Source organism: Scyliorhinus torazame, chromosome 8, assembly GCF_047496885.1.
Source record: "Scyliorhinus torazame isolate Kashiwa2021f chromosome 8, sScyTor2.1, whole genome shotgun sequence".
NCBI lineage: Eukaryota > Metazoa > Chordata > Chondrichthyes > Carcharhiniformes > Scyliorhinidae > Scyliorhinus > Scyliorhinus torazame.
Window position 1 is genome coordinate 11367724 of NC_092714.1, and position 13316 is coordinate 11381039.

Consider the following 13316-nt stretch of genomic DNA (forward strand, 5'->3'; position numbering starts at 1 on the left):
CTGAAACAATGGGTTCACCAGAGCCAGGACAGTGGGGTTTTGGATTTTTGGGGAGTAGGTAAAAGCACAAGGGAAAAACGTTACTGCGGCTGTGGACCAAACTGATTGGAGGACGTCTGCAACTGACTGGTATGGCTGTCGACTGCGATTGAAGCTTCTTCTCCGGGAGATCTTTCATGCACGAGGAATCTATGTTATCTTTTCTAATATACTGTGAATAGATGCAATGGGATTTGAAAGATTGAGGATTCAAACCCTTTCTCACCAGTACAAGTGTTTGTTGCCCAGCAACTACCATTCCCTCCCACGGGTCTGGGGCCAGAAGCAAATTGCCCCCTGTGCTCGGCCTTAGTTAACATCCAACCAATGAGAATGCAGATAAGTGCAGGAGAGGCTGGTTTAGCTGAGTGAGCTAGACAGCTGGTTTGTGATGCAGAACAAGGCCAGCAGCGTGGGTTCAAATCCCATACCGTCTGAGAATTCTGAATTCTCCCTCCGGGTACCCCAACAGGCGCTGGAATATGGCGACTAGGGGCTTCTCACAGTAACTTCATTGCAGTGTTAATGTAAGCCTACTTGTGACAATAAAAAGGTTATTATTAGTGATTACGTTTGTGGATGAACTCTTCATTTACCCGGTGAAAGTTCCTGTAAATAATATTTTCCCACAGGTTTAAAACACACAACCTTTCTCCGGAACACACTTAATAAAGGGGCTGGTTTAACACAGTGGGCTAAACAGCTGGCTTGTAATGCAGAACAAGGCCAGCAGCGCGGGTTCAATTCCCGTACCGGCCTCCCCGAACAGGCGGCGGAATGTGGCGACTAGGGACTTTTCACAGTAACTTCATTGAAGCCGACTTGTGGCAATAAGCGATTATTATTATGATCGGCATGAAGCTAACTAAATTTTAAGCCTTTCAAAGCACACAGATAAAGAAACACAACATTTTTTAAAAACTCCCCCCCCCCCCCCCCCACCCCGTCCCGGCCCCCACAGCAACACATTATAAATCCAGACACAACAATCATGAACAGTCAGTGAATTCATTTTGATGCAGACCCGAGCAGCAGCTGTTGATTCTGATCCAAGACATTTCCTAAACATTTACAGCCCGTCCAGATTCAAACATTTAACTTTCGCCTCAATCTATGCTTTCCATAATACCACCAAAGCCACCTTCTTCCTGTCCAAATTCTGGTCAGCTCTCACAAACAAAAATGTGCGCAGCACTGAGAGTCAATGAATGTATCATAAATAGCAGGGAAAGCAGAAAGCACAACAATTTGTTGTGCACAGAACTTCTCTGACGGAGCACCTCATTTCCACCGTGTGTCCAATGTGCCACACTCAATAAATAAATACAATCTCCACTTAGTAAATGATATCTTCTGCTCTGCTGCCGTCGGCCAGTGAATGGGTTTGGGGTTGTCAATCACTTGCCTTTGCTCCCACGTTGGAACTCCCCGCTCCCATCAAGGAAAAGAGAGAGAAAAATGTTACCTGGGCTCTGACTCAGACTGAAGGGAGGAGGTGAGCGACTGACTGTGGTACTGACTGTGGAGCTGGTTGTGGACCGTGACCAAAGTATCTTCTGCGTCAGATCCTTCACACACGGGAGATCCATCTCAAAGATCTTATTATAGTGATTGTAATCGAAAAGAGAGAAGATACAGCGCTTTTCTCGCCAAGATCTGTTTCGAAGTAATTCCTTGAGTCCTGGAAGTCAACAGCACATATTACTAAGACAAGGCCTACGATCCCCTGAGCTGTTTAGTTAATGACGAAACGCAGCCAGCTCAAGGATATTTTTCATTTCAACTTTTGAGGGGTCATTTTATACAACAGCAGTTTAAAGAGGAACACTTTGTGCAGCCTTTAAAACAGGGATGAGGAGGAATTTCTTCAGCCAGAGGGTCGTGAATCTGTGGAACTCTTTGCCGCTAAGGGTGTGGAGGCTAAATCACTGAGGTAGATAGGTTCTTGATTAATACGGTTATGGGGAGAAGGCAGGAGAATGGGGATGAGAAAATATCAGCCATGATTGAATGGCGGAGCAGACTCGATGGGCCGAGTGGCCTAATTCTGCTCCTATGTCTTATGGTCTTATCTCTGGTTAGCTTCTGAAAACGAAGGATTTGCTGAGGGTGAACGCCAATAGTTTCTGATCAGGAGCAAGTGGCCAACTAGATTCCACAGACATATGATGCCTATGGTCACATAAATAATCAGCAAAATGGAAAGGGGGTCAAATATTTCATCAGGAAGGTTTTAAGATCGTAGGATCGATGTGAGACTGGCTGAAAGGTCAGGAAAGTGAAGTGGACAAGGTACGGAAAGTACTCAAAGGATGCCAGCATGGATAAGTATTAGGTTGCTTTTCCGACAGAAAGGATTTGGTGAGTATAAATGGCTCATTTTCGTTCATTTCAAGACCATTGCAATTAAAAGTTCCATCTGTCATATTGGTAACAAATTATATTCAGGCTGATATTTAAGACACTCGTGATTTAGATGTAATATCGGGTCAGGTGGTCACAGTGGGACTGAATAGTTACGAAAGGCCCGGGCTATATTAATGTGGACCTGTGGTGGATATTGCACAGTAGAACATGGGACATTAAGGGTATAGCCACTTTGACAATTCACTACATCTCTCCAATCAATATGAAGCTGCTGTCAATGCGGAGAATTGGAAACCGGGATGGATCTCGAGGAATCTGAACTAGCAGAACTAGGGGGCATAGCCTCAAAATAAGGGGAAGTAGATTTATGACTGAGTTTAGGAGGAACTTCTTCACCCAAAGGGTTGTGAATCTATGGAATTCCTTGCCCAGTGAAGCAGTTGAGGCTCCTTCATTAAATGTTTTTAAGATAAAGATAGATAGTTTTTTGAAGAATAAAGGGATTAAGGGTTATGGTTGTTCAGGCGGGAAAGTGGAGCTGAGTCCAAAAAAGATCAGCCATGATCTCATTGAATGGCGGAGCAGGCTCGAGGGGCCAGATGGCCCACTCCTGCTCCTAGTTCTTACGTTCTTATGAATCTGAATATTCATGGATGCCGCAGTTCTCACTTGGTGCTGATTACTAAAGGGGCTACGTTTGGAAGAGTGTGTGAGTGTAATTGTAACCACTTTACCTGGAAATGACAGGGATGGAAGAGAGAAGCTTCAGAGTGAAGACACAAGTAATGATACTGGGTGGGCCTCAGTGATCCAGGGTTTGAAGATACGATTTAAGCTGAACTCGTGTTCAAAGGAAGAATGAAGTTGAAGAGGAAATGCGAGCCATGAAAACTGTGTCAGGTGGGATATAATGACCATTTACATTTTTGTCCACTTTCTCCACTCCCAGCTCCACTGAACGTTGGTTCCACAGATGCCACCAGCTCTCTGATACATCCTCTTGAGGTTCCGCAACAATGTGACAAACTTTCAAACCTTCATGATGGCTATTGAACCACGATGGGCAGCACACAGCCAAGTCTGTCACTGTCTTCGCTCAATGTCGGCACATACATGTTTTCAACAGTGGGCACAAAATTAAATCAAATATTAATAATAAATATTAGTCTTTATAGTTCTGGGAGATTTCTGTTCTCTGGGACTGCAAGGACAAAGAGGTTCAGTATAGCAACTGGAACTCTGCTTCTCTTCAGGGCGATCTGCTACTAGGATTCAGTGTTTGACTAACTAGTCTCTGCTAGATATCTGGTGCTGAGATAGATCCATAATGTTTCTGCTCCTACTGTGCAAGTGGTTTATGTAACCACTGGGTTTCTGATATAAACAACAAATGCCTCGTCTGAAGAGCACAGATAAAGTAGACGCAAAGTTACAAACTATTTACAAACTATTTACAGCATAGAACAGGCCATTTGGCCCATCAGCTCCATTCAGTATGTGTATTCCACACAGGCCCTCTCCGAATTCCCTTTGATAAACCCCATCTGTAAATTCTTCCATTCCTTTCCTCCCAATGTGCTTGTCTAACTTCTGCTTATTGCATCCATGCTATTTGCCTCGGTTGCTCCATGTGAAGGCGCGTACTATATTTGTTTTCCCTTTGGTTAACAAACTTCTTCTGAATGTCCTGTTGAATTTGTTCGTGACTATGTTACGTTCTGGACTCGTCTGTGCGGAAACGCCTTCCTCAAGACAACTTTTTCAATCCATTTCAAAATCCTGCAGACATCTGAGGACACGCCCTCATGCCTTCTGTTCCGAGGGACTGAGACCTAGACTGCCGATTGTTATTTTCTGAGAGGGATAAACTCTCAGTTCTGGTCTCATCCTGATCAATCCTCGCTACACCTTCTGCAGTGCCTCTCTTGCCAGCGTGTAAAATCCCACAACACTACACGAAAGAGCACAGCAGGGTCCTGCCAATATTGATCCCTCAACCATCATCAGTAAAAACAGAGGCTGCCTGATCATCATCACTTTGCTCTTCATCGGATCTTGCTGTGCGCAGTCATTTACCTCTATTTTCAAATGACATTTGAGCATTCCAAAGCAACACATATTTTCCAGAAGAATTGAGGAATTGACGAAGAGCAATCAACCACGCCGAGTTGAAAATAGAATTTGAGAATAGAGGGTGGGTGATGAAGGTAAATAGAATGTATGTAAACCTATAACCAGTCACGAGTGAAGATCCACAGTGACTGCTCTGCAATTAACGTACCATTATTCAAGTTATAAGTGACAGTGAAGGGGTGTACCAATTATACCGAGTTGTTTCAATTACTGGATCTGAAGTGAAGAAAAGAATAAAGATCAGGTTCCACAGGTGTTCAGAGCCCTTGGGCACCTCACCCAGTGTGCCAGCCAAAATGTGAGGGCCCGTCATCTCATTCAGATCAACAGTCACAGTCAAAACCAGTGTCGATCTCAAACAGCCTTCACAAGTCAACGATCTCCAACCTGGACAATGGGAAGCAGGAAGCTTGCATGACCATCCTTCACACCCAAGGGTACTGATAAACCACTCTGTGATGCCTGCCTAATGCAGACGTGTGCAGGAAATCCCCTTGAATAAGTTTGTTTCTGAACCTGTTCAAAATTCCTGTCATTGATATTCTGTCACAAGTCAATACACTCAATCATCCCCGTAACACACTCCCCCAACACATTATAGATTTTGATACACCAATCATCAAAGACCAATAAATTCATTTTGATGCAGCACCTGAGCAACAGCCACCGTCCCTGTTCCAAGACTTTCTCTAGAAATGTACAGTATGCCCTTCACGCGACACGGATTCACTCATGTATCTGTTGCCTTGTTTGCTGCACACCATTGTTGGTCAATGAATGCATCACAAGTATCAGAGAGACAGAGAGGAGCTGCAGCCAGCTGACATGTACTATCTACAGAACTGAACCCAACTGATCCTGGCTCCTAGCTCTTCTGCACCATCAGCATCTCAGAGAAATCACTCAATAAACACCTTCTGATAATCAAAGCAAAATACCCCAGATGCAGATGATCTGAAATAGAAACAGGAAGTTCTGCAAAACCGCACACATCTGGCAGCGTCTCATGCGAGAGAAACAGAGTTAACATTTCAAATCCAATATGACTTCTTCAGAACTGTCTCGAAGAAGAAGACTTGAAATGTTAACTCTGTTTCTCCCTCCCCACTGCCAGACCTGACGAAGTTTCCTCGCACTTTCTGTTTTTAATTAAACACCTAACAATCTCCATTTAGCAAATTGTATCCAGTTCTCCTCCCATTGGCCTGTGAATGAGCTTGGGGCTGTCAATCGCTTGCCTTGTATGAGTTGCCCACTCCCAGCAAGGAAAAGAGAGAGAGAAAATGTTACCTGGGCTCTGACTCAGACTGAAAGGAGGAGGTGGGCGACTGACTGTGGTACTGACTGTGGAGCTGGTTGTGGACCGTGACCAAAGTATCTTCTGCGCCAGATCCTTCACACACGCGACATCCATCTCAAAGGCCTCATTGCAGTTACTATGTTGGGAAAGTGTCCTGACACAGCGTTTTTCTCTTGCAGATAACCATCTTTTATGAAATAATTCCTCAAGTCCAGGAAGTCAACAGTACGCATTACTATAATGAGGTTTTTTCTGGTCCAGCTTTTAAGAAATTGGTGGGTGGGCAGGCTGGGGATTGGAGTGGCTAGCTCACGGATCTTATTTGTTACATTTTTAAAAGGGATAATTCCTATATGAGGGGTTACAAATGGACATTTAGACAACTAAGGTCATGGTGTCTGAAAGACTTGGAAAACAAAGGGATCATTGAGGGTCAACACCAATAGTTTCTGATTGGACGATTGTGACTCATCAGGTTTCGCAGGTACCACTTTTGAAGCCCCGGCTACCACCCACAATATCAGCGAAATGGAGTAGATCGGCAAAGGTGTTCATCAGAAAGCGAACATGATCATCCCGAGGCTGATGAGAAGGATCTGAAGAAGTGGGCAGGTCCTGAAAATGCCCGAAGGAGTGAATCATTGTTCGGTTGGTTTTGCAATTGGAAGGCATGACGGGTATAAATGGCAATAGTTTGAAGATGTTGACAATTAACAGTAAGGCAGGGATTTGATCTGGGATGCACGAAATGTATTATTCAGGGTAGATATTGAGGGTAGGACTGGTTGTAAGAGATCTGGAGCGGTTCAGTAGTACAGTTATTGAAAAGCCCTTGGGGTGTTAATGTGCGCCTGTGTTTGATAATGCACAATGGGATATGATGAGACATTAAACAAACATACAATTGGTAATGGGTTGAAGGATTATGAGGAACGGGCAGGATAGTGGAGTTAAGGCCAGGATGAGATCAGCCATGTTTGAATGGTGGAGCAGACTCGATGGGCCAAATGGCCCCATCCTGCTCCTGTATCTTATGAACTTATGAAAGATCCAATCAATGTGGAAGTGCTCCAATTGAGGCAAAGATGAAACTGGGATGGCTCTGAAAGGATTTGAATATTAATGAACTTCATTGCTCTACAAGCGGTGGTAATGATTTGAGAGGCCACATCTGAAAGAATATGAGTGCAAATGCGAAAAGGGCATTGATGGAATGGAGAGAGGTTTCAGAGTGAAGAAAGAGGTAAGGATCCTGGACCTCAGAGCTCCGAGTTACGAAGATAAAGACCAAGAACTGATCTTGTTTTCACAGGAAGAATGATGCTCGAGAGGAAATGTGATCCAGGGCAGAAAATTGTGTCGGGGTGGGACATAGCGACCATTTCGATTTTCATCCACTTTCCCCATTGGAGTTTGGTTCCACAGATTCCACCAACTCTCTGATACATCGCGAGAATCCTGATCGACGTGACAAACTTTCAAACCTCAGTGAGGACTATTGAACTATGGTGGGCAGCACACAGCCAAATCTAATGCTGTCTTCACTCAATACATGTTTTCAGCAACGGGCACTAAATATCATTAAATACTAATACTAAATATTAGTCTTTATAATCCTGGGAGATTTCTGTTCTCCACTGGATATCTGGTATTGAGATATATCTGTAATGTGTCTGCTCGCAATGAGTGTCTATGGGATCAATCGGTTTCAAGGTCAGCCGTGCAAACAAGAACAGCCTCGAATGAAAACACAGGTAAAATGGTCACAAAGTTACATAATATTTACAATTCTGAAACAGGCCATTTGGCCCATTAGGACCATGCTGGCCATGATGTTGCACACAAGCCCCTCCCCCACCTATCTTCACTTAAGCCCCAGTTCTGGTAACATCCAGGTACATTTTCTCTAAACCTTCTCAGGTTACTCTCTATTTTTTTTCCCACATGGGGAACAAAATTGTTTACAGTTCTCCAATAAATAAGTTCCATGAAGAAATGTTTCAAAACTTCTCTGCTTTTCAATTCATTCTCTCTCTCTGGAAACTGACCTCAGTCCATTGTCCACTTTGTTTCCAAAAAGCTTTATTAACTTGTGCCACTATCTTTAGTGCCGGTGCCCATCTACCACATTTGGACACTTCTTTTCCAAGGACAACACATTCTCCTTAACTCTTTGTACCCAAATGCATCACCTCACACTTATTCATATTGAAGTTCATTTGACAAGTAGACTGTTACTCTGAAATTTTACTTAACTCTTCCTGTAATTTATCACAATCCTCCCCAAACTGTCAGATCAACCGAGATCTCCTTTACCTGCTACTGGTGTAATATTGGACCTATTGTCGATTCCAGTGGTGCCCATCTGACCCGCCTGTGGTGTACAACAAGGGAACAACAAGTAAACAAGCACCGAGGGGGTAAAAAATAAAAGTCTTGCAATTAGATAGCGCCTTCCATAATCTCGGTATTTCCCAAAGCACTTTGTAGCCAATGAGGGATGTTTGAAGTGTTGTAATGCAAGAATTACGGAAGCCATTTTATGCATGACAAGCTCCCACAAACAATGCAACGATGCTGAGATGGTCTGATTTTTTAGATGTTGGACAACGAACTGACCAGGATACGTGGGTGACCTCGCCAGCTCTCCTTGGTGTATGAGAGGCCCGATGGGGACTTGCTTCAGCGTCTCATTTAATATATGGCAACTCTGACAGAACTGAACAAGAAATGCCAACTTGGCCGATGGGCTCGGTCAGGCCTCCTGTGGAGGATTTAAATCCACAATCTTCAAACATAAGACGAGAGTGATACTCCCTGAACTGCAGTTAACAGCACTACCAATCGGATCGAGAGGATTATTGGCACATGAGAGTCATTATTCTGCACCTTGTGCTGTCTGAGAGGCAGCAACAAATGCATTTTCTAAGCCCCTATTCCAGTGTGACTCTCAGGGAGTGCCTTACGGTCAGAGTTACTGCCTACTGGATCAGACTAAGGATGGAGGCCCCATTTGCTTTTGCGCAATGGATGTACCAGACCCGATGGCAGCAGTTGTAGGCCAAAATGTTTCCCTGCCGCCCTGAGGCAACATTCACCAGCCAACCAACACTGTTGAAACAGATTACCCGGGCGGTATCCCAAAGCTGTTTATGGGATCTTGCCATGCACAAGTTGGCCGCTGTATTTCCCTAGATTACCACAGTAACTACATTTCAAATGAACCTAATTGGCTGTGAAACATACTCATACACCTCCAGGGCATGAAAGACCCTAAATAAATCAAATTATTTCTGAAGTCCTGCAAATTGCTCACAATGAACAATTGAATGTTGCAGAGTTACAAATGGACAGAGTTTGGCTCAAACAACTTCAGAAATGGCTTCAGAAATGTTCAGAATACATGTCAGTAGTTAAGCCCATCACATAACACTGTTTCATACAGAATCCACTCACTGAAAGGTTGGGTGCAACCATCCTTTCAACAAGGTTATGAGAAATTGTTGCCTAGTCTCTGACTGGAGGTGGTGTATGCCTCACTGCGGCACTGACCGTGGTGCTGGTTGCGGACTGCAACTGAAGCATCTTCTCCGCGAGATCTTCACACATGGGACATCCATATTATACCTTGTATTACACTGTGTAACTGTGTATAGGCATAATGGTAGTGTAAAAGCAATGTGAGGACGCAAATCGCCAAGACAACCGTTTGTTGTACAGCAACCGCTGAATTCCAGGGAATTGAAGTGCTGGTTTAGCTCAGTGGGCTAGATAGTTGGTTTGTGATGCAGAACAAGGCCAGCAGCGCGGGTCTTTTTCCGTACCAGCTTACCCGAACAGGCGCTGGAATGTGGCGACTGGGGACTTTTCACAGTAACTTCATACTTGTGACAATAAAAGGTTATTTATTATTATTATTAATTCCGAGAAGTCAACTGTAGAGGCTGAGGAAGGCAATGTGGCTGACTGAACCACAATTATTTACGAAATACCTCTTTCAGTCGAAGCATTAAGCCAAGGTCCTGTCTTCACTTTGTGGTGGAAACACAAGCTCTGACGGGCACTGGAGACTTCTCCCCAGTGTCCTGGCCAATATTCATTCATCAACTGACATCAGTTAAAACACGGATTCCGCGCTCATCATTTGTGTGGGAGCTGACTGCACAAAAATTGATTACAAAGTCTTCGGCAACATTCTGAAGTCACAAAGTCACCATATAAATGCACATTCTTTCTTGTTGAACAAACAAAAGTGGATTTACCCAATGACGTTATTTACCTGGATTCTCAAAAGATGCTTAAATACTTCAAAGAAATGTCTGTTTTCAGGAAAGATTGAAAGCGCACAGTATTAAGGTAAAGCTCACCGAGTAGAAAATTTCCTTTGAGAATAGAGAGTTGGCGGTGAGTATAAATGGAAAATCTGTTTGTAAACCAGGAACCAGTGATCCACAGTGGCTAATCCCAATTCCCACGCTATTACTTCAATTATAAATGACGGTACGGGGCGGCAAGGTGGCACAGTGGTTCGCATGGGCTGCCGTGCAGCACCAGGGATCTGGATTTGATCCCAGCCTTGGGTAACTGTGCGGTGTTTGCACATTCTCCCCGTGACTGCATGGGTTTCCTCTGGGTGCTCCGGCTTCCACCCACTGTCCAAAGGAGTGCAGGTTAGACGGATTGGCCATGCTAAATTGCCCCTGAGTGTTCAAAGATGTTAGGTGGGGGAATGGGGACAGGGTGAGGGGGTGGGCCTAGATAGGGTGCTCTTTCAGAAGGTCGGTGCAGACTCTATGGGCTGGCTGGCCTCCTTCTACACTATAGGAATTCAATGGTTCAATGGTAGTGGGTAGATAACCAATTTAACGTTTGAGTTATTTGATTTGCTGGGTCTACAAAGGAGAAATTCAGAAAGCTGGCGTGGAGTCAGGTGCCCAGAATCCTCAGACATCTCACTCAGCGTGCCAGCCTAGTAGGTGAGCGCCCATCATCTCTTCCACATGAATAAAACGGTCACAGGCATACCAGTGTCACGTGCAAACAATCTCCACACATCAATAACTTTCCACCTTTCCACAGTGGAGTTGCCTGACAGTGATGGGAAGTGGGATGTTCAGGTGGCTATTCTTCCCATTCCTGGGTACTGAGGCCAAAAAGCACCCATGCCAACCGCGTGCAGCAAATCCCATTGAACAAGTTTGTGTTTGATCTTTTCAGATAGTTGTTCAAAGATCCAGTATATGATATTTTTCCACAGGCCTAACACTTAAGTCTTCCTCCAGAATACACTCCCCCCCCCCCAAGAACATTATAAATCTCAAGACAATAATTATTAACCATCAGTAATTTCATTATGTTGCAGCTCCTGAGTATCAGCTGATGACTCTGTTCCAGGACTTTCCCTACAGCCCATCCCACTCACAGCAGATTCAATGATTTAACTTTCCCCTAATTTTCTGCTTCCTGTATCACCACATGGCCACCTTTGACCTGTCTAAGTTCAATGCAGGATTCCCAAAGGATGTTTAATGCAGGATTCACTCCATTCATGAATACATCTTGAAAAAGGTGAGGAATCTGACCAGCAGCAGTCAGCCGAGAGAAAGTAAAGAAAGAGGGAAGGATTCTCCATAATCTGATGCCGAAATCGTGATCGGCGGATGGGCGGAGAATGGCTTCCGAAACCAGAATCGGGGCCGGCGCCGGTTTCACGCGCGGTCTGCCCCCCTCCAAACCGGCGTGATCGTGACGCGCCCCCCTCCATGATGCTCTGCCCCTGATGGGCCATGTTCCCGACGGCGGGGGCCACGTGTGTTCCCAACCGTGCGGGAACCCGGCGTGCCGACTGCCGACAGTGTCCAGCGCCGCCACACTCGGCCGGGAGCCGTGCTGCTGGCTGGAGGGGGCTTCTGCTCGGACTGGGGGAACTGGTGGAGGCTGGCCAGGGTGCGGGTGGGCTGTGGGGTCGTGGTTGACAGGTTGGGTTCACACACGGCCGGCGCCATGTTTTACCGCACGACCGGTGCAGGTCGTCAGCCATGCGCATGCGCGGACCGGGACCCGGCCATTCTCTGGCCGTTTGCGCCGCAATCCGTGGGAGTTTCACTCTGCGCCAGTGCTAGCCCTTCACCGGTACCAGAATCGGTGAGGGGTTGGCGCAGAATTTCCTGTCATGAAAGTCCACACATGCTCCGTTGACGTCAACACTTAGTCTCAGAAATGGAGAATGCAGCCCAGAATATCAGCCACATCTCACGACTGATCACCATTACCCCCTGACACATCCTGGTTCCCAGTTCATCCCCACTGTGGAGTTCCGTCTCACCACATCCCCATAACCTCCATTCAGTAAATGGTACCTTCAGCTCTGCTCTCATTGGCCAGTGAATGAGATTCGGGCTGTCAATCACTTACCTTTGTTCCCATGTCGGAACTCACCATTCACAACCAGGAAAGTGAGAGAAAATGTTACCTGGGCTCTGACTCAGACTGAAAGGAGGAGGTGAGCGACTGACTGTGGTACTGACTGTGGTGCTGGTTGTGGACAGTAACCCAAGTATCTTCTGTGCCAGATCCTTCACGCACGGGAGATCCATCTCAAGCATCTTATTGTAGTGATTGTAATTGTAAAGTGGAATGACACACTTTTTTTCCAACCAGGATAATCGTCTGTCACGATGCAACTCCCGGAGTCCTGGAAGTTAACAGTACATGTTACTAAGATGAGGCCTCTGGTCCCCAGCACTGTTTAGTTAATGGGGGATTAGTATCGAAGGATATTAATCCTTCCAGTCTTTAAGGGATAACCACTACTGATGGGTTTAAAAATGAACATTTGTACAAGCAAGGCCCAGAAATGGTTTGTTTGCCTGTGAAAACAAAGTAGTTGCTGAGGATTAATTGCAATCGATTCTGATCAGGAGACAGTGACTAGTTGGGTTCCACAGGCATTCCTTCTGAAATGTCACCTAAATAATGAGCGATATGGAGGGGGGGGGGGGGGGGGGGGGGGGGGGGGGGGGGGCAATATTTCATCAGAAAGGCTTCATGATCAAAGGAGCAGAGAAATGTGGAAGAGATAAGCCAATGATTCAACGGAGAAGGGTCAGAGAAAAGACACAAGCAAGGATGCTAGATCCTAGGACTCTCGAGTATGAAGATAAGACTCAACAGCAGACTGTGTTTTCACAGGATGAATGAAGTTATAGAAACGTAACTAGATCTGTGGGTGGGATCCAAGGACCATTTGGATTTATCGCATTTCTCCACACCCCCATATCTACTGGAATTTGGTTCCACAGATGCCACCAGCTCTCTGATATACCCTCTTGTGAACCCTTGTCGCGAATCCTTATCAATACGACAAACTTTCAAACCTCAGTGAAGGCTATTGAACCATGATGGGCAGCACACAGCTGAGTCTGATGCTGTCTTCGCTCAATGTTGGAACATACATGTCTTCAACAATGTGCAGTAA

The 13316-nt window shown here is 45.3% G+C and overlaps 1 protein-coding gene across 6 annotated transcripts in view; it reads right to left on the reverse strand.

The window, feature by feature from the left end:
* The window catches only part of robo2 (roundabout, axon guidance receptor, homolog 2 (Drosophila)), a 1628477-nt gene that overhangs the window by 1033363 nt on the left and 581798 nt on the right, over window positions 1–13316 (reverse strand). The window contains exon 1 of one of the 6 annotated variants that reach the window (XM_072513072.1): window positions 1505–1646. The exons of the other annotated variants lie outside the window; for them this stretch is intronic. Coding sequence (XP_072369173.1) covers window positions 1505–1628 — 124 coding nt within the window. The 5' untranslated portion in view covers window positions 1629–1646. Of the gene's footprint in view, window positions 1–1504; window positions 1647–13316 lie in introns of those variants that run through there. 6 annotated transcript variants of the gene reach the window in all.